Below are 25,045 nucleotides of genomic sequence, written 5' to 3'. Positions count from 1 at the left end.
AAGGGTTTCATATCAGAACCAAATAAAAATAAGTGGCTACTTATAAGTGGGTTTTGCTTACAAAAGAGACGGAAAACTGGAGGTAAAGACAGATAAAAGGAGAGGTAAAGGTTGACTCAGAATTATGCCCAGAAGGTGGTTCTTGGCCCAGGAAAGGCTACATACCTCTAGCCTACAATTTAAAAACGAGAAAGACCGCCTTTCTGTGCTATGTATATATATGTATATAACATATTGTATTGTTTGCCATTATTACAACTTTGCAATTTTAAGGAGGAAGGAAAGCCACGAGTGTGTGAAAGGGAAAACACTAAACTTGATCAACCTTCAGATACCAGCTGCTTGTTTTCCTAAACTAACCATTTTTCTAGTCTTTCCAAAGAAGAAAGGAACATTTTCAGCTACTGATGTCAGAAGAATAAGATGGGATTTCTGTTCCTGAACCTAATTATATGCAAGGCAGAAGAAAGGTTGCAATCCTCACATGCACCATCAAAACTGTCTTCAGTTTCCCTGAAGGAAATTTCTTGGCTGCCATCAAATGAAATAACAAGGGGATATTAATTTACTTCGTTTAGATAATCTCCTTTTGCCTTCTAAAGACATGCTTTTTAGCTTACAGCAATGCATTTGTGAGGGTTTATGTATATTCTTATTAAAGAACACACAGAATATAGTTCTTAGCCTCGCGATAACCTTGAGCATGATCCTGATTATGAAATTCTGTCACAAAGCAGTGAAATTGTTTTATTATTACAACTGATTAGCTAGGGCTGAGAAATTGCCCTTTCAATCATATAAGGTTGAAGCTATACCACAATTTCTGCAAGCAACCTTAATTCTAGGTGGGAAAAGGTGACAATTTCCTTACACATTTAGCACCTGATTATAAGAAATATTGGTGTAGCACTTAGCAGAAGTTTGCACATTGCTTTATTTGTAATATGACAACATAAACACTATACTGTTTGATGGGTTTATTTTTCTATTTAAATATTCATGTGCTCAGATATCCAGAAAATTGCTTATTTTGGTATATAAATATATACTTTATATATTAGGTCTTAACATCAAGGTTGATAATCTTATCTGCACAAACATCTATTTTGCATGCACTGGTATCCTTATTAATTTTAGGTTGCTGGGGACAATAATGTTCTGAATCCATTAATTCTCTGTCCCCGCTGTTCAGTTTAAATGTTTATCCAGGAAATCTGTGAATTTAATGCCAAGTAACTCAGTCCCATTCTTTGATGGATGCAAACCATCTCTTTTGTTCAGTTTTTCATTGGACCAGCTGCAGACATCATGACTAATAAAACCAAAGCCTTCCCTTTTACACCACTCCTTTAGCCACACATTCAATCCTGCCCTTTCCCTTTTTGTTCCTTGTAGAACCTCTGAAAAGATAAGCCTACAGCCCATATTACTAAGTTCATACCCCAAGCTCTGGAAGTCTTTCTGAACAGAAAGTACATCCTTCTGGGATACATCATTTGTACCAAGGTGGTGGTGATGTATTTGAAGGAATCAAATACTTTCAGTAGTATTTTAGTACTATTTTCTTCTACATCTTCCAATTACTTGCATTCTCCAATGAATTTCAGCTGAAGAGTTCTGCCACTGTCACTGATGAGGAAACAAAGCCAAGGATCCATTATGATAAGACAAGAATCTACTGGCTGCCATTGTGTGCCCAAAAGAAAGGAATCAGCAAGGGAACTAAGGATCCCATGAAATTGACCAAGGAGATATTTCCTTCTGTCCCCTAACAGTCAATTATACTGTTTAACACCACCTCACAGTTCATTTCTATTAGAATATCATTTATTTTAAAAGAGCTGCCAATAAAAGTTCTCTTGTCACCAACTGTTCTTAGTAAACCTTATACTCACATATATGCATTACAGAAGAAACACTTATTATCATAGGTTTTTTCCTCAGAGGCACAGTGCGCATTGTACTCCTTTGTGCAGGCTTCTTTGGGGTAGTTGTAGGGGGTGTGTATAAGTGCACCAACGTGCCTACCCTCCATGTCCTATTGTTTCTTTTATTTTTCTTATATGGATCCATGTATTCATAACTATGTTTTTACTTATACCTATTATCTTGTAAGCAATTGACTAACCAAATAAAATAAAATAAAGAAGTGGGAGGGGATGGGTGATAAGGAGTGATGAGAAGATTAATAGTAATAGAATGCAGACTTTGTAAATTGTTGCACAGTGTTGAGGGAATTATTTGTTTTGCAGAGTGATGGTGTTCGGGGAAAAACTGTCCTTGTGTCTAGTTGTTCTGATGTGCAGTGCTCTATAGTGTCGTTTTGAGGGAAGGAGTTGAAACAATTTATGTCCAGGATGTGAGGGGTCTGTAAATATTTTCACAGTCCTCTTTTTGGCTCGTGAGTGTACAGGTCCTCGACTGAAGGCAGGTTGGTAATAATTGTTTTTTCTGCAGTCCTAATTACTCTCTGAAGTCTGTGTCTGTCTTGTTGGGTTGCAGAACCAAACCAGACAGTTATAGAGGTGCAGATGACAGATTCAATAATTTCTCAGTAGAACTGTAATAGCAGCTGCTTGGGCAGTTTGAGCTTTCTGAGTTGACGCAGAAAGAACATTCTTTGTTGTGCTTTTTTGATGAGGTTTTTCATGTTAGGTGTCCATTTTAAGTCTTGTGATATGATAGAACCTATACTCATTTTTTCATAGTACTCAATGAAATCCATTCTACATTCTTCATTTAGTGGTTGTATAAACTATTCTTCTTTATAGATTTGCTTGGATGTAGGGACAAGAAAACTGAGAAATGTGAGAAAATTAGTATTATATGAAAAATGATATTGCTTGTAAAATTCTGCAACCAAATAAAACTGATTCCATGACAAAATACCTTGTCAAGTTTAGAAATATATGTTAAGAATACAGTAGTAATGTTGTACATTGTGCCATTTATTTTTCTTTTAATTTCAGAATGTTCTGAAAGAGATCTATCCTTCCATGCAAGAACTGTTGCACTAGCCATTTAACAATCAACAAATGTGAAATGGTATATCTCTTTGATTCTGTTAACTGAATCTGTACATATGAAAGATACACAAACATACTTTGAACTCTATAATATGCTGAACGTCTCTTTCAAGGTGTGCAGCTTTGGCTTTTAGTGAAAAATGAGAAGAATTTCTCCCAATCTCTAACACTTAATCAGCAAATAAGCACTGAGGTTCAGTGAATAGAAGCAGAAATGTCTTATGATAATAGAATATTGACAAAGGTTGCTGAAGAAATTGGCAAAAAGCAAAAGAATGGGTATCTTCAATTTTACCATCGTAAGAACCCTTTAGAAAGGTTAAGCTGAGATAATTACTGGCCCAAGGTTAACCAGAGCGTTTCCACAGCTGAATAGGGATTTGAGCTTGGTTTATAAAAAATATGTGTGCAATGCCACACCATCAGAAAACCAAATATGCTTCTGTGCCCTTTCTATGAAGAAAGGTTAGTAATATTATTGAGGCAATGATGAGCCCACATTCCTAATGATGGGCGTTCTTCCATTTGTTACTCTAGTCAAAGTAGTTACAGCTTAATTAGATCCTTGGCTTGGTTTGTTTTCTGACCCCTAGCAAATGACCACTTTTAATATAAATATTAGAAGGAGAACAACAGACACAATGCATTGGTTTCCTGGCTCTCATTTTGCACTCAGTTAGCCTTCTGTAGGCAATCCCAAGTAGTTCAGCAAAACTACTTTGCTAAAGTTAATGGGAAAGGGATTCCTGAATTCTGACCTAGCTCAAAAATGGACTTAGCTAGGTAGATGCATATTAGGAGAAAGGATTCTTTTCTTTTGTTAATTTTTCCTGCTTGAAGAAAGCATTCTCACAGCAAATGACATCTGTTACCCAGGAATAACATTTGGCCATAGTATCATAACTGGTATTCAAGTAATTTATGACTGCTGTTCATAACTACGGTTTTTGTTCATGCGGAAAGTAAGGGTACAAATCACTGTGTCTGACTCTCATTATGCCTCAGATGTACTGTCTCTTTTTGTACAATGCAGTGGCATATAAACCAGGGGTGGGATGCAAATATTTTTACTACCAGTTCTGTGGGTGTGGCTAGGTGGGCATGGCTAGGTGGGCATGGCCAGGTGACTGGGAGGGCATGGCTTTTTTGTGTGTGCAGCAAACACACCCCTCCTTTTTTATGGCCTCCTGGCCCTCAGAGAAGCCTCCTGGGGGTACATTTTTGCATTTTGGTAGTCTGGAGTTTTGAAAAAACTACTGAGCTGAACTGTACTGAACTGTATACTGTATACTGAACTGTAAGGAAAATTGACCGTCTGGGGTATCGCATATCGCATGAAGGGATAGAATTGGACCTGGAGAAGGTCTATGCAGTTTCAGAATGGTCTCCACCACATACCAGAAACACATTTGCAATGTTTTCTAGGATTTGCTAATTTCTACCATCAATTTATCCTGGCTTTTGCAAAGATTGTGTTGCCCATTACAAATCTCTTAAAGACAAAAGGAGAACTAAAACCAAAGCCCAATCGACCTTTGGAGTGATCCATGGAAGGCCAAGTGACTTTTGAGAAACTGAAACGACTATTTGCAGCCAAACCTGTTCTTAAACACCCAGTTATGGATGCTCCCTTTGTAATCCAGGCTGATGCAAGTGACGTTGCTGTGGGAGCAGTCCTACTCCAAGCAAATGCGAATGGGACTTTACAACCTTATGCTTAAACCTTCCCAAAATTAACTGAAACCGAATGGAGATGGGCTATTTGGGAGAAGAAAGCTTTTGCTGTCTGATGGGCATTATTAACTTAGAGACATTTCCTCGAAGGAACAAAACACCCCTTTGAGGTGTGGATGGATCACAACAACCTAGAAGCTTTAAAGACCTCACGAAAGCTGTCTCCCAAGCAAATTCATTGGGTGCAATACTTTAAGTGGTTTAATTTTTCATTAAAATACCTACCAGAGAGAAAGAATTTTATGGCAGATGCTTTATCAAGATTGCCCCAGTATAATAGCACCCAAGCTGAAGTGATCCGCCCTGTTGTCCCTACGAAGCGACTGGCTGTCCCAGTGGTCACCAGAGCCCGGAGAAGGGGAATGTTGATCTTTCTAATGGTTTAACTGAACAGTTAGAAGAATCCTCCCTGTGTTTCATGTTTGTTTACTGAAACCTGAGCATACCTCCCCTCCTCAACCTAACCAGCCCACCCCTCTGGTTCCCCTCCTAATTTAAGGAAATTCTGGACTCCAGGAAACATAGGGGAAGACTGCGGTTGTTTGGAAACAATGTCAGCCTCCAAGAGGTTTTCCTGACATCTTTTGCTGCTTGAGTCCTGTTGGCTGCGATAGAAAAGGAGGAGGGGTCATTTGTTATTTGGGAGAGGAAGGTTGCTGGAGTGTGAAGACGTTTCTGTGTGAACTAAAAAGGAGGGGATGCTTTCCTGCTTACTGCACAACTGCACAGACTTATCTCTACTAAGCCAAGGTCAACCGTCTTGGCATACCAGATGAGTGAGAAACCACCTGAAGATGTACCCCATATGACATTATTCACACCTCAGATAGAAAGACCATCTGGACTCCTGGAGGAGGGAACTTAGGATAAGTTTCAATATGTAATTTCCCCACCTATTTGCCTCTGATCTTGCTTTTCTTTTATTGCTATCACTTCAAACTCAGAAAAAGTACTTTTCTCAATTTTAATGGAGACGAAGGATTTATTTCTTGGGTTTTGAATGAGGCACAGCTGACACCTCCTCTGCCTGGTGTTTTCCTATTATGCTGGTTATGATGTAATGATTCAGGATCATCAATACTGAAACAAAAATTCTATACTATTATCAGAGATTCCCTGAGGTAACTGAAATGGATTAATTTGAAGACAGCCAGGACCCCTGATTCCAGTGGGAATGAAATTTGGGCAAGTTTTGGCTGACTCAGCACTGCTGCGTAACTGCTGCTTTATCAGCTCCACCATGGTGCTCAGTCAGTTGCAGTCACATGTAAAGTAACAGTGTTACTTTATATGCCTGGGAGTACAGTCATGCTGGCGACATGCCCACAAAAATATCTATGCACAATGCTGGCTCCCTTGGCTAAGAAATGGAGATGAACACTGCCCCCTAGAGTCAGAAATGACTGGATAGGGGAAACCTTTACCTTTACCTTGAGAAATATATGTATACAATATACACTGAATGCAGAAGTTAAAAAAAAAGACAGATCATGTTGCTTACTTGTTTACTAAACTATTAAAATGTTACAGATTATTAGAAATATTCAGAAAAAGTAGAGAATAAGCAAAGAAAGATGTCATTCTTTATGATGGCAGGTAAGCAAGAGACCAAGAGATTTGGAATGGTAGTTGATTTTTTAGCTTAATGGTTATGCATCCTTGATTTCCTTACATTCTCCACGGTGCTTTAGCATAAGTGCTCCACGACTCCTTCTGATAAGACAAAAGCAAAGTGAGATGTGAATATTCAGAAGATGTAAAATTACTCATTATTAAATGAATGCAAAGAGAAAAAGCACGAGAAGCATTGACTCCCAGTGTAAGGTCGATAGAAATTGATGATGAATTCTGTTGGCCACTTCATTTGACAAAACAGCCCCTTTCCCCAGTTTCTAACGTTCATTTCTGTTAGAAAATCCCTAGTCAGGAAGCAAGATGAGAGCAAATAAGAATCTTAAATTCTCTACATGCTGAAAGCAAACTAGCCAATAGCTCTGGGATCACTTGTTTTTCATTCTCCAAAACTTGAAAGTTATACTTACACAACTGCATTGCAGAACAAGCACTGGTTGCCATAGGTTTCACCATCAGAACCACAGTGTGGTATATACTCCAAAGTACAAGTGACTTGCTCCGTACCACCGCACTCAATCTGCAGAAAGCAACAATATATTTTTTCAAATCTTAGGATTGAAATAATAAATGTTGAATTGTTATAAAATTAATCACGCAGAAACATGGTGGTTGGATTTACTTGTTCCATCAGCAAAATGTTCCTGTTTTGAAGGATAGTACCACATAAAGATAAAGGGTCTGTATCATTCTTCCAGGGGGAATTAAGAGGTGTCTGTAACGTATTAGGTAGAATGTCTATAGATATCCTCCATCATTTAGGCCATGATTGTCCCAAAGCTTCTTTTTTCTTGTTCCCCCCTGCATCCACCCCTTTGGAAACATTTTGCTTCTCATCCGAGAACTGAAGAAGCTTCTTGGATGAGAACAAAATGTTTTCAAAGAAAGTCCAGTTGCCTTTTGAAAAAAGCACCTTTGGGACATCTTCCCTCACTGATGTCTATGCTATCGAGTAAGGCTGGCAGTTGTAGTCTATCCAGTAACATAACTCCTGAATGCCTCAGATTCATCACTTCTGACATAAATAGTATATAAAGCTAATTACAGACATAATCATACTGTAAGCCTAGCAGAATCCTGGTCAGCCATTATTACCTTCTTCTATTAATTGCAAAAGAACTAAAGTTGAACTGATGGAGGCTGGATCCAAGATGTATTTAAAATAATACAAGGTAGCTCAAGGTAGGTACTTTGGGGGTAACAACTCTTGTCCCCAAATGCACAGTAATAACAGTGGCCTTATTTTCTGCTGAAATCTTAATAATTTGGGGGCAAGAAACCTCTCCTGTGGAATATCATTAAATGGGTCATTTAGAAGGCTCTAAGTTCCTATTGCATAGAGTTTTCACAGGGAGAATGTAGATTATGGGTTACAGAATACTGTAGATTCATCTGAGACAAGGCAAGGCTTCTGTTTTTTCAGTCCATCCACTTATTCCACTAAAGTTAGCACAAAGATGGAATATCTGAACCATCCGTTCCAATGAAGCTACAATAGATTAATGGTAATCTTACATTGATCCATAGTCTACATTTGCTAGATTTATAAACCTTCTTATCATCAGAAATATCATCTTTCAGTTACTAATGAGACTCTCTTCAGTTTGGAAGGATTGAAATCCTGGTTTCAGAATATTCAAAGTGAACCAATGTTAAAGGCCTAAGAACACTGAAATTATAATTGGCCTTGTGCAAGTGTGCATGTGTGCGTGTGCGTGTGTGTGTGTTAAGTGGCTACTGCAGCCACTTCATTTCAGCTTTGAGCCTTTGTTATGCTTGATCCTCAGTTGTGATCTCCATTTGTGACCATGGATACTTTCTTAAAGGCATCCAACAGTCCTTCATCCCAGCTATAAATGCCATAAATAGAGCAAGAATTCGTTCAGTTCCCTTTCAAATAATCAAAAATAGCCATCACTATTTCTGATGGTGGTGAATTCCATAGGACAGGTATATGAAGTGAATGAAAATGAAATGTGCTTCCTTTTATTAGGCCTGATTCTGCTGGGATTTAGCTGTAGTGGAAGTTCTAATATATGAGAAAACGGGGGGTGGGGCTAACCCTCTCTACCCACACATACCATGATATTTATGATTTTATAGACTTGCCTTCTATTACCTAGTTTTATTTCAAGGTGAAAAAAACAAAACAAACCCTTGTATGATATGCTTTGCTCCTGGAGAATGATGCCAATCTCCTCATAATCTGATGGTTACTTTTGGGTTTTTTTTATAGTTTCCTTTTTCAGGTGGAAGTGACCCAGTGGACTCACCATAGATTCATATAAACATGTTGCTATTTGGCTGATATATTTCCATTCCCCTTTCTAATGTTTCCAAGCATGGAAATTGCAAATTGGGTTGAATTTTTTTCTTAACGAATCACCTACCAACTCAGATTACAAAAATACATCCACAAAGATCTGGGTTTGTTCTAATATGTATATGTCTGTATGTGTGCATGTATGTATCTCTACACTTATTCACACTGAACTGTGTTTGCCATTTTGATATCCACTCACTCTGTTTGAAAGATCTTGAGTTTTTTGCAGTCCCTTTTCAATTCAATTACTCAGATTAGTTTGTAACCTTGGGGAAATTTTGATCCTCAGGAATCATATTAATTATAAGCAAATGGAAGAATATAGATCACTGTTCTCAGCAGAACAGTCTTTCCTATACCTCTCTGACAAAATTATAATAATTTAGATATTGAACCATGTTTTTTTTTCCTGATGGTGCATCATTTTAATAGCCAAGCCATTTCTCAGCTAAAAACTGAACACAATTACAATTAGAGTTTACATCTGCACCATGTAAATCTGTCAAAAATAACATTGCAATTGATTTTCATATCAGATTTGCTTTTCATTTTTCTCTGCTCTGTCAAAAACACTAATCTTAATTTTTAACTATAACAATATGGATTTAATAATGTATTTAAGAGACACAATTGCACTTACCTCTTCTTCCATTGCTTCAGTAACAGAACCTAGAACCAAACAGCAGTAACATAAAAGTATAAAATTTAAAGTTGATGTTGAAAATTGATTGACTGGATAACATTTCTTCAATTATGTAAACATGAATGTGTTTTATTTCACATTCTCCTTTATGTTCTCACAATAAACCTATAATCGGATACCAATATATGGACATTATTTTCAATACCACTGAATTACATTTGCAACAAAAAGAATCCATTAACTTGACAACATAAAGTTAAAAAATATTTTCTTCAAAATGTATTCAGAACCAATTATCTTATGATCTTCAAGCTTCCTTCCATAGGTATCTGAAACTAGATGGAAATTTTGAAACTTAGTGAAATTTCTGAATCTTCACATCAGCCATGAATAAAGTGGTACATCACAAGCACTTACTGTGAGGTGGAAGCCTTTTGTCTATTGATTGATTTACCTCATTACACAGGGATTTTCTTGTCTCATCAACTAGCAATGTGTGATTTCTTCATGCAATAGGATAAATACCACATGGTACACTTTCGTATTCTTTATGATCCTTCCAGTCAATCCTTAATTTAAAGATTATTTCTGGTTGCAGAAGCTTTTAGAATGGCTGAATGTCTGTCTTTCTGAGGAATACATGATATAATATGCCCATTTCTAAGAGGGACACTTCTTTGAAAGGAATTTTTACAGTTAGGATGTGGGCTCACCCATATAAAAGTATAACATCAAGGTGACAAGCTGATCCCCTGCTGTTTTCATGATTGCCTTGTTTGCTCTTTCTGAAGTCCCTGCTAACCACTTTCTGATTCACAGATTCCACTACCAGAGGAGGGATCCAATTAAGAAAGCATATAGAATAACATTTTGTATTCTTCAAGGCTGCTTTTTACACAGGCTTCTAGGTAAAATATATTTCAACCATAAAATAAGGAAGGGAATCTTTCCATCTCTGCTTATTCTACTATGGTTGGTAAGCTCAACCATGGTTTGCTTGATAACAATCAAAAACAACTTAATGGCTGTAAATTTATAACCCTTTTGTTGGAATACAATGTTGGGTTAAATATAATGGGCAGTTAGAGTTTAGTTGATTACAGTTGGGCTTCTGCATTCATCATAAGAAATGCTTTCTGGGGCTTTAATACTGCTTGGTCTTTAAATGTTGGTATCTATTGGTGTCAGGATTATGGAGTGCTGTAATTTTATTTCTAAAGATTCATAAGATTCATATAATTCCAGCTGTAATTTGGGGTTGGAAATCCCTCATAATTACAACATTCCAGTAAAGGAACCTTTAAAATGCCCACTTTTGCAAGGCCGAATGGATAATGTGGATCTAAGTCTCAAAATGCCATCTAAATGAAAAAGATCTTTTGCAAGATTTTTAATTAAGGAGGGAAGCAACCTAATCACGTAACCTAGAAGGAAGAAGAAATTTCCTGACAGAACAATTAAACAGTGGAATAACTTGCTTCCAGACGTTGTGAATGTTCCAATACTGGAAATTTTTAAGATGAGATTGGGCAACCATTTGTGTTAAATGGTAAAGGGTTACCTGTCTGAGCAGTGAGTTGAACTAGAAGACCTCTAAGGTCCCTTCCAACTTTTTATTCTATTCTATTCTATTCTATTCTATTCTATTCTATTCTGTTCTGTTCTGTTCTGTTCTGTTCTGTTCTGTTCTAGTCTAGTCTAGTCTAGTCTAGTTTAGTTTGCTCTAGTCTATTATTTCTATGGTGCTCAGCTTACCTGAGTACAAGAAGAAGAGGGCCAGGGTGAAAAACAGGCCAAAAGCCACCTTCATGTTGGTAGGAGAGGATAAACCACACCAGAGCTCTTCCAGGGAAATAGCTTCTTGCTATCACGGACACAGGTGCTGTTTAAGCTCAAGCTGGGCATGTATGTGTATATATAAGCATTTCCCCACATCTTTATCAAAAGAAGATAAGAGAATGTTGACACTGCAAGTACCTATAGGCACTTTTAGGTTCCTCTACTCTATTGTGTTAGGCAGCTTCTATTATTAAATATAGAGTGAATCTTTGGGAACAGCAAACATTTGATATATCATAAATCAAAAGCAAGAAAACCACTTGTATGTTTAAAGGGGAAATGTAAAAATATCATTTATTCACTGAACAACAAATATTAAAGAACACACAGAAGTCAACTCTTAGATAAAGTCAGGATAACTTTCAGCGTGTGTTTCTAGGTATGATCCCGATTATGAAATTCGACCACAAAGCATTGAAATTGTGTTCCTATAACAACTGAATAGCAGTGGCTTAGAAGAATGCCATTCCTTAAAGAGCTGCTCTATGTGTATTCTTGCAATCTAGTAGCCAAGAGGCTGTTTCTCAATCTTGGCAACTTGAAGATGTATGAAGTTCAACTCCCAAAATATCTGTTTCCTGCAAGTCCTATAATTCTATGAATTCCATAATTCAATTATGTCTGGATATGGAAGATCATGAATATTTAAAATGAATAAAAAAACAAACCAATCAAAAATTAGCTATTGCGAAGACAGATGCGTGCCAACCAAAACCATATGCATTTATAGTAGTTAAAAACCTTGGTCCACAGCTAAACTTAAACAACTACATCATGCTAAAGAGGAAGCCTACAGGAAAGGAGATAGAATGCTGTACAATCATGCCAGGAATGTATTAACAAGAGGGATCAGAGCAACAAAAAAGCTACTCTGAAAAGCTGAGGAATCAGCTCTCAACAAATGAACCAGCACATGTGTGGAAAAGCCAAAAAACACCACTGATTTCAGCAAGCCTCCCTCCATTGCTGAAGGGAATTGGCAATTGTAGGTGACCCGAATGTGTTCTACTATATATTTCAGTCTGTCAAGTACCACTACCGTCCCCATCTCAGATACAAAAATAACAGCCATGTCTCCTACACCTGATTCCATCCTCTCGGGCCCTCACCCACAGACCAAGATGTGTAAGTCTATTATCTACTATCATCCAGGTAAGTCTGCTATCATCCAGGTGACGAAGAAACCTTCCATCAAGGAACTGTGAATGACTACAGATCAGTTGCTCTGACATCCATAGTTATGAAAAGCTTTGAAAGATTAGTGCTGGCCCATCAGAAAGCCATCCCAGATCTGATGCTAGACCCCTTGTAATTTCCCTACCATGCAAATAGATTGGCAGATGATGCTGTCAGTATGGTGCTGCACTATAACTTAGATCTTGAATCACCAAAGACCCATGCAAGGGATTCTTTTGTAGACTTCAGCTTGGCATTCAACACCATTATTCCAGAAATCCTTCTCTCCAAACTGACTGAACTAGCTGTGCCTAACCACACTTGCAGATGGATTATAAACTTTCTAACAGATAGGAAGCAGCTCGTGAAGCTGGGTAGAATCATCCCAAAGATGTCTTTTCAGGAGGCAAATGCACTTTCTTGTTTTTTTTTTCTTTTGAAAATGTTTTACTTCTCATTCAAGAAACTTCTTCAGCTCTGACAGGATAGCGGGGAATTGAAGGATTTATATTTCTTACAGACAGCAGGAAATTTGCATCCTTTTAGAGGGTCGTTGAAGCACTTGGAGGTTTATCTGTGACCTTCTTCAGCTCTGACAGAATAGTGGGGAATGGACAGCTCCAGTCAAAGCTGGAGAGGCTTCATAGATGAGAAGCAAAACATCTTCAAAACAAAAACAAGAAAGTTCAGTTGCCTCCTGAAAAAGCACTTTTGGAACAATCAGAGACTGAAAATCTCTACAGCAATAGTCAGGTGACCCTGAGGACACAGATAAACTTCCAAGTGCTACAAAGACCCTCTAAAAGGATGCAAATGACCAGCTGTCTGCAAGGAATAAGAATCCTTCCATTCCTCTCTACCTTGTCAGAGTTGAAGGAACTTCTTGGATGAGAAGTGAAATGTCTTCAAAACAAAAAACAAGAAAGTGCAGTTGCCTCCTGAAAAAGCACCTTTGGGACAACCAGAGACTACAGCACTACATTGTTTATGAAAATATTGAAGAGTACTGGGCCTAAGACGGAATCGTGTGGCACCCCACTGCTTCCTTCCCTCCATGAAGACTTAGACCCATTAAGGACTATTCGTTGAGTACGGTTTGACAGTGAGTTGCGAATCCATCTGGAGGTCATGTGATCTATCTTACATTTTTCTAGCTTACCAAGAACTAGGTTGTGGTCTATTTGGTTGAATGCCTTCATGAAGTCTAAGTATATTAGGTCCACAATATTTGCTGGTCTACTAATTTAGTCACTATGTTGAAGAATGAAATAAGATTGGTTTGGCATGATCTGTTTTTAACAAACCCATGCTGACTGCTAATTATTACTTTATTGTTTCTAGATATTGGCAGATCTGGGGTTTTTTTTCATTTGATGGCAGCCAAAAAGTTTCCTTCATAGAAAATGAAGACAGTTTTGATGGTGCATGTGAAGATTGGAACCTTTCTTCTGCTTTGCATGTAATTAGGTTCAGGAACAGAAATCCCACCTTATTCTTCTGACATCAGAGGCTGAAAATGTTCCTTTCTTCTTTGGAGAGCCTAGAAAAAGTGGTTAGTTTAGGCAAACAAGCTGGTATCTGAAGGTTGATCAAGTTTAGTATTTCCCCTTTCGCACACTTGTGGCTTTCCTTCCTCCTTAAAAGCGCAAAGTTGTAATAATGGCAAACAATAGAATATGTTATATACATATATATATACATAACACAGAAAGGTGGTCTTTCTCGTTTTTAAATTGTAGGCTAGAGGTATGTATTCTTTTCTGGGCCAAAAGCTACCTTCTAGGCATAACTGTGAGGAGTCCACCTTCGTCTTTATCTTTACCTCCAGTTTCCCACCTCTTTTGTAAGCAAAATTCAGTCCTTTGCAAATATAATATTTTTAAAACAAAGAATGGCCATCCATACTTGATAACTTTTAAAGAAAAAATAAATATGCCACTTGTGTTTGACTAGATAAAATTCAAAAAGTCACCCGGTTAATTTATGAGCTGATCTTCGCAAGATAGTGGTTTAGAAGAACTAATCAGTCTTTGTTCTCCTCCTTACTATGTTTTCATAAGCCTGATCAGTTTTTTTAAGTGCTGTATCATGTTTAATTTGCTTGAGATCACCCCAGGACCTGTGACCCACAGTTGGAGAAGTCCAAGTATAATCTCTATGATATAATCAAATTTGTATCAGTGGCCATTTTTATTTTATTGCGATATGGAACCCTTTGAGACACGCATGTCAATTTCTGAGAAAAAGATCTTGGCAAAATAGCGGAGTCAGAAAAACTAAACAGTCTTGGTTCTCCTCCTTACTATGTTTTAATAAATCTGATCAGTTTTTTTAAAAATGTTGTGCCTATGTTTAAACTGCTTGAGATCACCTCGGGAACTGTGACCTACAGTTTGAGAAGTCCTAATATAAAGATTATCAAATTATAATATATAATATGTAATATAATCAAATTTGTATAAATAGCCACTTGCTTTTATTTGATCTCCCTAACCCTAATCCTTTGAGACATGCATGTCAAGGTTTTAAGAAAAAATGCCATATGTGTTTTCCTAGATAAGCTTTTTGTTCTCTTCTGTTTGATCTTGACCAGTCAATCAGTTACACTTTCGATTGATTGCCTGACTTCACATCTCAGATGGGGAGGAAGAATAACTTTTATTGGCAGCTGAGCCATACTGACCCTAGGGAACAATTCAGATAGGAGCGGCTAGAAGGAGTACAGGAACAAACCCCTTGAGGAGCCTGTCTTTCCATAGTGCAATAGCATGCTGATGATACCACGTGGGGCTCTCTGCCCTGGGCCATCCGGGTGAAATTGTCAAAGTTCAGCCCCAGGGCTTGGAGGTTATAGGGACCTGTTTGGGGAAGAACAGGCTTTGACTCAAACATGCAAAGATTGAGTAGGCAAAGGTTTTGACAATCACCTAAATATGAGCCTGCAGTGTGCAGCCACTGCCAAAAAAGTCGGTACAATCCTATATAAACAGAGGCATAGAATCAAAATCACATGAAGTATTAATACTGCTTTATAAAGCTGTGGAATACTGCATCCAATTTTGGTTATCGCATTACTAAAGAGATGTTGAGACTTTGGAAAATGTTCAAAGAAGAGAAACTAAGATGATTAAACTTCTGGAGACAAAAAGGTATGAAGAACGGTTGCAGGATTTGAGTTTGGCTAATCTAGAGAAAAGAAGAACTGGGGAGTGGGGAGATAATTGCAGTGTTTGAGAGATTACCGCAAAGAGGAGGGAGTCCATTTATTTTCCAAAGTATCAGAGGGCAGGACAAGAAAGAATGGATGTATGGAAACTAATCAAGGAGAGAAGCAACCTGGAATCAAGGAGAATCTTTCTAACAGTGACGACAATTAACCAGAGGAACAACTTGCTGTCAGATGTTGTGGCTGCATCATCACTGGAGGTTTTTAAAGAAGAGATTGGACAGTCACTCAGTATCAATATCCCTCAGTATCCCATCTGACATGATCATCATTAACCATTCACTGCCAGCTTCCAACAAGCAAAATGGCAATGAGGAAGCTGTCAGGAAGTTGCAAGTTGTGGTTATCTGACATTTTGCTTAATGACCTTTGGCTGAAGGATTGCAGCTGGAACTGCTAGGATTGCTATGATAAGTTGGCCTGGTTATGTGAGTTTCTACTTTATGACAATGTTGCCTAGTAATGGAGTTTCCAGTCCCAATTACACATTAACTGAAGTTTATATATATTCAGAAAAACAGCCAGGCATGTTTCTGCCAAATTCATTGCATAAAAGAGGGAGGGACACTATCAACATTGCATGATTCTGTTACTACTGCCTATCTCAGTATAGTCCTAGTGTTCTTATAGAGACTGTTTCTGGATCTAGTCTATGTTGAAATGGGACAACAGAATATCTGTCCATTCATCCAGTATGATGGGGAATCTAGACCCAGTCTAGCTCCTTTCACTAGGAGCCGAGATGTGTCTTCTCATCAGCAACCTATTTATGGAACAACCTTCTTCCCAATATAAGGTTGACCCCAACCCAAAGGGCCTTTAGAAAGGCTGTCAAGAACTGGTATTTTTTCTCTTCAGGCTTTGAGTCGTGATGTGTGCTGCCCCAATTGAATGAAGGTCAAAATCTTTCATTGTAAAAGAGTTGTCTTACTACTGGTATCATTATTATTTGTCACCCTGTAGTCTAATAGATATTAGGAAATAGAGATTGTGGAGCAAAAGAAACTCAAAAGCAGGTGAGGATGCATAGTTCATTTTATTGACAAGTGAACTTCATTTAGAAGATATTCCCAGTCTAAGCAAACAAAAACAGAGGAAAAAAGGATGGAGAAAGATCCATGTTGCTTGGAGAAAAATCTCAGTCCTCTGGATCTGTATTGCATTACTGTTTACATTTTCCATAGTATTTGAATGTTATTATTCCACGGCTCTCACTATGAAGAGAAAGATATAGAACAGATTTTGAAAAGCCAGACCATTTAAGCTTTTTCACAAGTACAAAGGCAACATATTTTATAGCATTACAATTGAAATGTAGGATCTTCTGTAATGAGCAGAATTAACCCTTGCTTCATCTTGGCTGGCTGTGATATGACAATAGAGAAAAAGCTCTCCAATGAAGACATTCATTGACTTCAAAACAATCTTTGTCAGCCTGACTGGCACCAATTCAAACAGCAACAAATTCAGGTCTCCTACAAAGAAATCTACTTAAGTGGTTCATTTTGGTATCATGAGTGAAACCGATACTTACATAAATGCATTGCAGAAAAGGCATCTGTTGGAATAGGTAATGCCATCAGAGGCACAATGGGGTTGGTACTCCTTGGTGCATGCTGATGTGGGATAGCCAGTGCAATCAACCTTCAGAGAGAATAACATTGGTTTTAACTTTTCTCAGCTAATCTAAGACTCCTAAAGATTTTGTGATCTTCCAAATGCAGTGATGTAAAAACAGTGTTTTCCAATTTGTAGACTTCCATGTGTGTAGACTTCAACTCCCAGAAATCTCTGCAATGTTCAGTTGAGGAATGCTGGACAATGAAGTCTACATATCATAAGGAAATGGCCATGTAGAGAATCCATGAGGATCCCTGGTGGTGCAGTCTTTAGAAAACAGTATTGCAGATTAATTTTGCCCACAGCCTGGAGTTTGATACTGATGGGCTCAAGGTTGACTCAGTCTTCCATCCTTTCAAAGTCGGTAAAATGAAAACCCAGAATATTGGGAGCAATATGCTGATATTGGTAAACTGCCCAGAGAGTGCAGTTGCCTTTTCGAAAAAAAGTCCTTTTGGGACAACCATGCCTTGGATGATTGAGAATCTCCATGGAGAACCTTGGAAAGCCTTCTTCTGGATGTCAGGCTGCCCTGAGGTTATGTGCTTTTGATATCAGATAAAAACCTCATGTGGTTATTACTGACTTAACTTTCTGTTATTAGGACATCTTGCCTTTTATGGATTGTAACCACTTGTAAGTGGTTAGTAAATGGACTACAAATATTTTGTATAAATACAAATGACTAGGGCCAAATTTGATTTGGCTTTACGTATTTGCATTTAAAGTATGCTCTTAATATGATTGCTCTCTAAAACAAGTGGAAGGCAGTCCAGTCTAGAACTCCTGCATTTCAAAGGAGAAACCTAATTTTTCTCCCAGACTCTAATAATATTTACTCCTTACATTTAGGGACAGGGCTTAAAAGATCCTAAATTCCAAGTAAATAGTTTTGGCATAAAGGCATATCATTCTAGGGGCCATCCGTTTGGATTCACTATCATGGAGAGAGACAATTGGGCAGCAAAAGTACGATACATCAGCATCTTTCTTTCAACATTTTAATCCTGTTTTGAATTTTCAGCATCTATATTTAGAAGTAGTTGATAGCTGGGTATCTTGTCAGGCAAAACAATGGAATTCTTATAGTAGAGACTCCCTTTCACATTAAGCTTGACGCTGCAAAAGGTAGCATCTTTTTGTTAATTTTAAAAATCCAAATTAATGCACAAATAAAGGAGAATATCTGTAGCTCAGGGTTGAAATGAAGGGTCCTTAGTGCTCTCTGAGCTTATTTGTTTTCTTGCAGACCTTTCATTACCCAAACTAGGTATCATTGTCAGTGCTAGTGTGGATTAGCAATTATCTAGTTTGGGTAATGAAACGTCTGCAAGAAAACAACCCAGCTCAGAGAGCACCAAGGAACACCCCTTCCCCCAAATTAATGTATTATGTTCTTCTTGAAGTCAAAGTCGATACATTTTCCATCGTGTACTTTCCTAATATTAAGAGGAGGAAGAAGACATCTAAATTATTGTTTTGGTTCTCTAATTATGTCAATTATTTCCTTGAATGTATTCTGTTTTTTCCATGTAACATAAATCACAATTTTACCATTTCATACTAAAACTGGTTACATGACATAATCCATAAAGTCCATATAAATGCCATCCCAGACATTGCTTTAATTGCTATCCCCATCCCCACCATTGCAAAATCATTGCATGTCTAAATCTTCAGCTGTAATTGTTTGAGTTTATTACATAGTTGACACTTACTGGTTTTCCTTCTTCTTCAATAGCATCTAAAAAGAAAGATCAAATCCATAAACAATATAAAGTAAAACAATAGCTTGAATAAGGACCAACTAAATAATTTATTTCATTGCAAAAAAAATAGTATTTGACCTTACACATTTCTTTCTGTCTTAAATGCAAAAATATTCAAATTAATTCAACCACACTGAATAATAATTGAGGTAAATATGATATAAGTAAATATAAATTTCTTTAATCAGCTGACAACATACAAACAAAAATAAGCAATCAAAAACAACTATAAATTTACAATCCTTTTGTTGGAATGCAATGTTGGACTAAGTACAATGGATAGTTAGTTGGTTAAAGATTTAGTTGGTTAAAGCCGAGCTTCCAGGCTTTGATTCATGATCTTGGGCTTTAATACTTGAAATCTGCTTAGCCTTTAAATGTTGGTATCTGTTGGTATAAGGATTGTGGAGGGCTGAAGTTTCATTTTCTAAAAATTCACATTATTTCTACATAATACCAGTTGTAAGTTGGGGTTGGAAATCCCTCATAAATACAACATTCCTGCAAATGTTGTATTTAAAATTCCCACTTTTGTGCGGCTGTGTGGATAATGTAGATCTAACTCTCAAAATGCCATGTACCTGAGAAGAATCTTTTACAAAATGGTGCTTGGCTTACCTGAGTACAAGAAGAAGAGGGACAGGGTGAAAAACAGGCAAAAAGCCACCTTCATGTTGGTAGGAGAGGATGAACCACACCAGAGCTCTTCCACTGAAATAGCTTTCTAGCTATCACAGACACAGGTGTTGTTTAAACTCTAGCTGGGTATGTATGTGTACTTATAAGCATATTGCAGCACCCTTATCAAAAGAAGATAAAAGAATGTTGACATTGCAAGTACCTATAGGTACTTTTCAGTTTCCCCATTCTATTAATATAGGGGAATGTGAAAGGCTTGTGTTAGTCAGTTAGAAAATATTGAGTGAATTTGGGAACAGTAAACATTTGTTAAATCATAAATCATAAGCAAGTAAATCATTTATATGTTCAAAGGAGAAATGTGAAAAATATCATTATTTATGTTCAAAGGGGAAATGTGAAAAATATCATTACACATCAAACAACAGTTATATATTAAAGAACACACAAAATACAGTTCTTAGACAGCCTCACGATAATCTTCATGTGTTTCTAGATATGATCCTGATTATGACATTCTACCACAAAGCAATGAAATTGTGTTATTATTACAATTGATTGAATAGCTATGGCTGAGAAGAATGACCATTTTGCCATTCCTTAAAGAGCTACTCTGTGTGTGTTCTTGCAATCTAGTAGCCAAGAGGCTATTTCTCAATCTTGGCAATTTATGCAATGAAATTTCTTTTTAATATATGCCTATTAGTACATTAGTACATTCAAAGTGACAATAAAGTTATTCTTTTTTTAAAAAAACTTTATTAATTTTACCATTAAAAACAACACATCTACAAATTATACACAGAAGAGAAAGCAAACAAGCCTTGGCAGAGGCCGAGAGGGAAAGAGAGAAGGGCAAATGAGGGAGGAGAGGGAAGGGTAATAGAAAAGGGGGATAGAATGGGAAAAACAGTTAAAATAAAACCGTATTTTTGTGACTGTCTGTAAGATCCTTTCTTCTTCAAATATATCATCAGTGGTACTTTTCATTAACTCTGCTTAGGTAGCCCTTGGTTACAATTTTTCTCGAAATAGTCTATCTTTGATTTAGTCAATTGTACCAAGGATTCCAATTGTTATAATAGGTTGAGAATTCTTTATTTTTTAATGATTGGGTTAGTTTGTCCATTTCAGCGCATTCTAAAATTTTCTGAATGATCATTTGTTCAGTGGGGATAGAAGATGATTTCCAGAACTGAGCAAACGCCAGTCTGGCCGCGGTTATGATATGAATTATAATATACTTCGATTTTTTGGATACTTGTTTATCAAAAATTCCTAGAAGGAAGGACTCTTGTTTGTACTCAGTTTGTTCCTTAGTAATCTCCTCTAGCCAATGCCTAATTTTTTGCCAATGTTTCTGAGCTTCTTTGCATGACCACCACATATGGAAGAAGGTAGCTTCTATGTTTTGGCATTTCCAACATTTGGGACTCGTGTTGGAGTGCATTTTTGCCAATCTCGAAGGGGACAGGTGCCATCTATAAAACATTTTGTATGAGTTTTCTTTATAAGCTGCTGATTTCATGATCTTAATGTTCCTATTCCAGATCCTTTCCCGTTCTGCTAGGGTAATACTCCATCCCACGTTTCTGCTCCACGCAATCATATTTCCCTTGACAATCTCTTGTTCTAGTTCCGTTTCCAATAAGTGTTTGTAGAACTTAGATATATATTTTTTATTCGGTCCTAATAGAATTTTGTCTAAAGTCTGCAATTTATTGTAGATTCCAAATTCCTTAATATCTTGTTTATATCTACTATGAATTTGAAGGTACACCCACTGATCAATTGTAAATCCTCGCTCTTGTAATTCTTGTCATGTTTTCAGCTTTCCTTGTGGGTCTAATAAATTCTCGTATTTAATCATTTTAGTTATATCCAAATTATTAGGGTGTACTATTGCTTCCATTGGAGAAAGCCAAATCGGTATTTTTAGATAGTTTTTTACGTACTTTTTCCAATCGGTTAGTAGCAAGTCCCTGATAAGGTGCCTATGGAAATACGATTGCCTGGGTTTCCCAGTTTCCCACAGAAAGGCGTGCCATCCTTTCTGCGTATCATGGCCTTCTAATATTAGTGTTCTTTTGTTGGTTAGATTCACCCATTCCTTTATCCATCGTAAAATGGCTGCCGTATGATATATTTCCCAGTTTGGCAGGGCTACCCCTCCTCTGCTTTTCAAATCTTGTAAGGCTTTTACGTTGATCCTAGCATTTTTTCCCTGCCAAATAAATTTTAGCGTTAACTTATTTAGTTCTATAAAAAAAAATATTTAATTTGATTGGAATTGTCTAGAATAAATATAGAAATTTTGGAAGTATATTCATCTTAATCAAGGCAATCCTGCCCAGTAAAGAAAGCTGTAATTTACTCCAGGAATCTAAATCTTTCTTAGATTGTTGGAGTAGTTTGTCATAATTGTTTTCTTTTAGTGATTTGCTTTGTGGAGTTAGCCAAATTCCTAGGTATTTAATTTTTTTTGTCACCTGTATTCCCATTGATGTCTCTAACTCTTTATTCTGGTCTCCTGTTAAGTTTTAGTCATTAGTTTTGTTTTTTTCCTTATAATTTTGAGTCCTGCAACTTCTCCAAATCATTCTAATTCTTCTAATAAGTTGTGTCCTTTTTCAATAGGCTCCTCCAAAAAGAAAACCATATCATCAGTGAAAGCTTGTACTTTATACTCTTCTGATTTAATCCTTAGTCCTCTAATTCTCGAATTTTGCCTAATGCACGTCAAGACTGATTCTAGGGCGAATATGAAAAGCAGAGGGGAGAGAGCGCAACCCTGTCTTACCCCTTTTTCTATTTTTATTGGGCCAGTTTGTTCCCCATTTATTAGAATATTTGCCTGTTGGGTGTGGTAAATTGTAGTTACGATGTTTTCGAATCTAGTGCCCAGGTTCATATTGTATATTTTTTGTATTAAGAAATGACAATTTAAATTATCAAATGCTTTTTCAGCATCCAAAAACATAAATGCAAATTGTTTTCCCAGATGGGCTTCATAGAATTCTGAAATGTCTATCACTGTTTTTAGATTATTCTTGATTTGTCGAAATGGGAGAAATTCATTTTGGTCTTCATGGATATGTGTGTTTACAATAAAGTTATTCTAAGTTTAAATCTAACTTTAAGATATATGAAGTTCAACTAACAGAACACCTATTTCTTCCAAGTCCCATAATTCTATAAGCTATTTTCTGGATATGTGAGTATCAGTATAGTGTTTATGATGTCATATTACAAATAAAGCAATGTGCAAACTTCTGCTAAGTGCTACATTAACATTTCTTATAATCAGGTGCTAAATGTGTAAGGAAATTGTCACCTTTTCCCACCTAGAATTAAGGTTGCTTGCAGAAATTGTGGTATAGCTTCAACCTTATATGACTGAAAGGGCAATTTCTCAGCCCTAGCTAATCAGCTGTAATAATAAAACAATTTCACTGTTTTCTAACAGAATTTCATAATCAGGATCATGCTCAAGGTTATCGTGAGGCTAAGAACTGTATTCTGTGTGTTCTTTAATAAGAATATACACAAACCCTCACAAATGCATTGCTGTAAGCTAAAAAGCATGTCTTTAGAAGGCAAAAGGAGATAATCTCAACAAAGTAAATTAATATCCCCTTGTTATTTCATTTGATGGCAGCCAAGAAATTTCCTTCAGGGAAACTGAAGACAGTTTTGAGGATTGCAACCTTTCTTCCACCTTGCATATAATTAGGTTCGGGAACAGAAATCCCATCTTATTCTTCTGACATCAGTGGCTGAAAATGTTCCTTTCTTCTTTGGAAAGACTAGAAAAAATGGTTAGTTTAGGAAAACAAGCAGCTGGTATCTGAAGGTTGATCAAGTTTAGTGTTTTCCCTTTCACACACTCGTGGCTTTCCTTCCTCCTTAAAATTGCAAAGTTGTAATAATGGCAAACAATACAATATGTTATATACATATATATACATAACACAGAAAGGTGGTCTTTCTCGTTTTAAATTGTAGGCTAGAGGTATGTAGCCTTTCCTGGACCAAGAGCCACCTTCTGGGCATAATTCTGAGTCAACCTTTACCTCTCCTTTTATCTGTCTTTACCTCCAGTTTTCCGTCTCTTTTGTAAGCAAAACCCACTTTTATGATTTTTTTTAAAAAAAGAACCATCATCCATACTTGACAAATTTTAAAGAAAAAATAAATATGCCACTTGTGTTTGACTGGATAAAATTTGTAAAGACACTTGGTTGATTTATGAACTGATCTTGGCAAGATAGCGGTTTCGAAGAAGTGTCTTGTTCTCTTCCTTACTATGATTTCATCAGCCTAATCAGTTTTTTTAAATGCTGTATCTAATATTTGAGTTGCTTGAAACCACCCCAGGATTTGTGACCCACAGTTTGAGAAGTCCTAGTGTAGAGATTTTCCCTGTGATATAATCAAATCTATATACTGTAAGTAGCCACTTGCTTTTATTTGGTTCTGATATGGAACCCTTTGAGACATGCATGTCAATTTTCTAAGAAAAAAATGTGTTTGGCTAGATAAAATTTGAAGTGAAACTTGATTTCAATTTCTTATGGACATGTGATATGATAGAGGTACAGGTTGCGTTGTATCAATTTGAGATGTTCCCTTTTAGGCGAGAGCTCAAAACAGAAGCAGCAAGTGACAACCAGCCTTCAAAGAGATAAGAAGAAAGGTAGGTTTTATTTACATTTTTCTGGGCCACAAAATTCTCTTCCCTTTTGAAAGGGGCTTAGAATTACTTTGTTACATCCAGACTTACTTTCACCTTTTACTTAAGGCTATCATCCACTTTTCAAGCGAAATGCACTCATTCTGGGCAGGCATAAGATAAATAACCGAATAAAAGAATTGGAAGGGGCCTTGGAGACCCTAACACTAACCCTAGTTCAACCCCATGCTCAAGCAAAAGAAACCCTATATCATTTCAGACAAATGGCTCTCCAATCTCTTCCCAAAACCCTCTAGTGTTGAGGCACCCATGACATCTGGAACAAGTCATTCCACTGATTAATTGTTCTAACTGTCAGGAAATTTCTCCTTAGCTCTAGGCTGGTTCTTTCCTTGATTAGTTTTTCATCCATTGCTTCTTGGCCTGCCTTCAGGTGTTTTGGAGAATAGCCTGACTCCCTCTTTTTTATGGCAGCCCCTGAAATATTGGAACACTGTTTTCTTGTCACCCCTAGTTCTTCTTTTCATCTAACTAGACATAGCCAACTCCTGCAACTGTTTTTCATGTGCTTTCCTCTCCAGACCCCTAATTATTTTTGTTGCTCTTTTCATTCTTTCTAGACCAAAATTGGGTGCAATATTCCAAGTATGGTTTTACCAAGGCTTTATAAAGTGGTACAGGTAGTCCTCAACTGATGACCATAATGGAGCCCAAAAATTCTAGGG

The 25,045-nt window shown here is 37.0% G+C and overlaps 3 protein-coding genes across 3 annotated transcripts in view; all 3 read right to left on the bottom strand.

The window, feature by feature from the left end:
* The window catches only part of LOC148126898 (ovomucoid-like), a 9,688-nt gene extending 7,653 nt beyond the window's left edge, over positions 1-2,035 (bottom strand). The window contains exons 1-2 of the mRNA XM_087923165.1: positions 1,896-2,035; positions 1,507-1,629 (exon numbers count right to left, since the gene is read on the bottom strand). Of these exons, the coding sequence (XP_087779291.1) occupies positions 1,581-1,629; positions 1,896-2,035 (189 nt within the window). The 3' untranslated portion in view covers positions 1,507-1,580. The remainder of the gene's footprint in view (positions 1-1,506; positions 1,630-1,895) is intronic.
* A 4,216-nt stretch (positions 2,036-6,251) lies between these two features.
* LOC113433560 (ovomucoid-like) lies at positions 6,252-11,241 on the bottom strand. Its single transcript, XM_087923069.1, has 4 exons — positions 11,114-11,241; positions 9,356-9,384; positions 6,803-6,912; positions 6,252-6,473 (listed from the first exon to the last, which is right to left on the bottom strand). The coding sequence occupies exons 1-4, from the start codon at positions 11,166-11,168 to the stop codon at positions 6,410-6,412; spliced, it is 258 nt and encodes an 85-aa protein (XP_087779195.1). The 5' UTR covers positions 11,169-11,241; the 3' UTR covers positions 6,252-6,409.
* A 5,375-nt stretch (positions 11,242-16,616) lies between these two features.
* On the bottom strand, positions 16,617-19,738 carry LOC113433525 (kazal-type inhibitor-like protein). Its single transcript, XM_026696145.2, has 4 exons — positions 19,607-19,738; positions 18,938-18,963; positions 17,134-17,243; positions 16,617-16,813 (listed from the first exon to the last, which is right to left on the bottom strand). Exons 1-4 carry the CDS (start codon positions 19,659-19,661, stop codon positions 16,762-16,764), a joined length of 243 nt encoding a protein of 80 aa, XP_026551930.1. The 5' UTR covers positions 19,662-19,738; the 3' UTR covers positions 16,617-16,761.
* Positions 19,739-25,045: the final 5,307 nt, after the last annotated feature.

The sequence above is a fragment of the Pseudonaja textilis genome, chromosome 2, assembly GCF_049901715.1.
Source record: "Pseudonaja textilis isolate UNSWEBS1 chromosome 2, rPseTex1.2, whole genome shotgun sequence".
NCBI classification, from domain to species: domain Eukaryota; kingdom Metazoa; phylum Chordata; class Lepidosauria; order Squamata; family Elapidae; genus Pseudonaja; species Pseudonaja textilis.
This window is presented reverse-complemented; position numbering and strand designations above follow the sequence as displayed.

Excerpts from the sequence above, each read along its gene's own strand:
- LOC113433560 (XM_087923069.1), bottom strand. The coding sequence starts at position 11,168 with ATGAAGGTGGCTTTTGGCCTGTTTTTCACCCTGGCCCTCTTCTTCTTG. Across the intron at positions 9,385-11,113 it reads CCTCTTCTTCTTGTACTCAG|GTTCTGTTACTGAAGCAATG; the intron begins GTAAGCTGAGCA and ends GTTTGGTTCTAG. Across the intron at positions 6,474-6,802 it reads TTGTTCTGCAATGCAGTTGT|AAGGAGTCGTGGAGCACTTA; the intron begins GTAAGTATAACT and ends TTGTCTTATCAG.
- LOC113433525 (XM_026696145.2), bottom strand. The coding sequence starts at position 19,661 with ATGAAGGTGGCTTTTTGCCTGTTTTTCACCCTGTCCCTCTTCTTCTTG. Across the intron at positions 17,244-18,937 it reads TTGAAGAAGAAGGAAAACCA|GTTGATTGCACTGGCTATCC; the intron begins GTAAGTGTCAAC and ends TTCTCTCTGAAG. Across the intron at positions 16,814-17,133 it reads CTTTTCTGCAATGCATTTAT|TGAGAGCCGTGGAATAATAA; the intron begins GTAAGTATCGGT and ends TTCTCTTCATAG.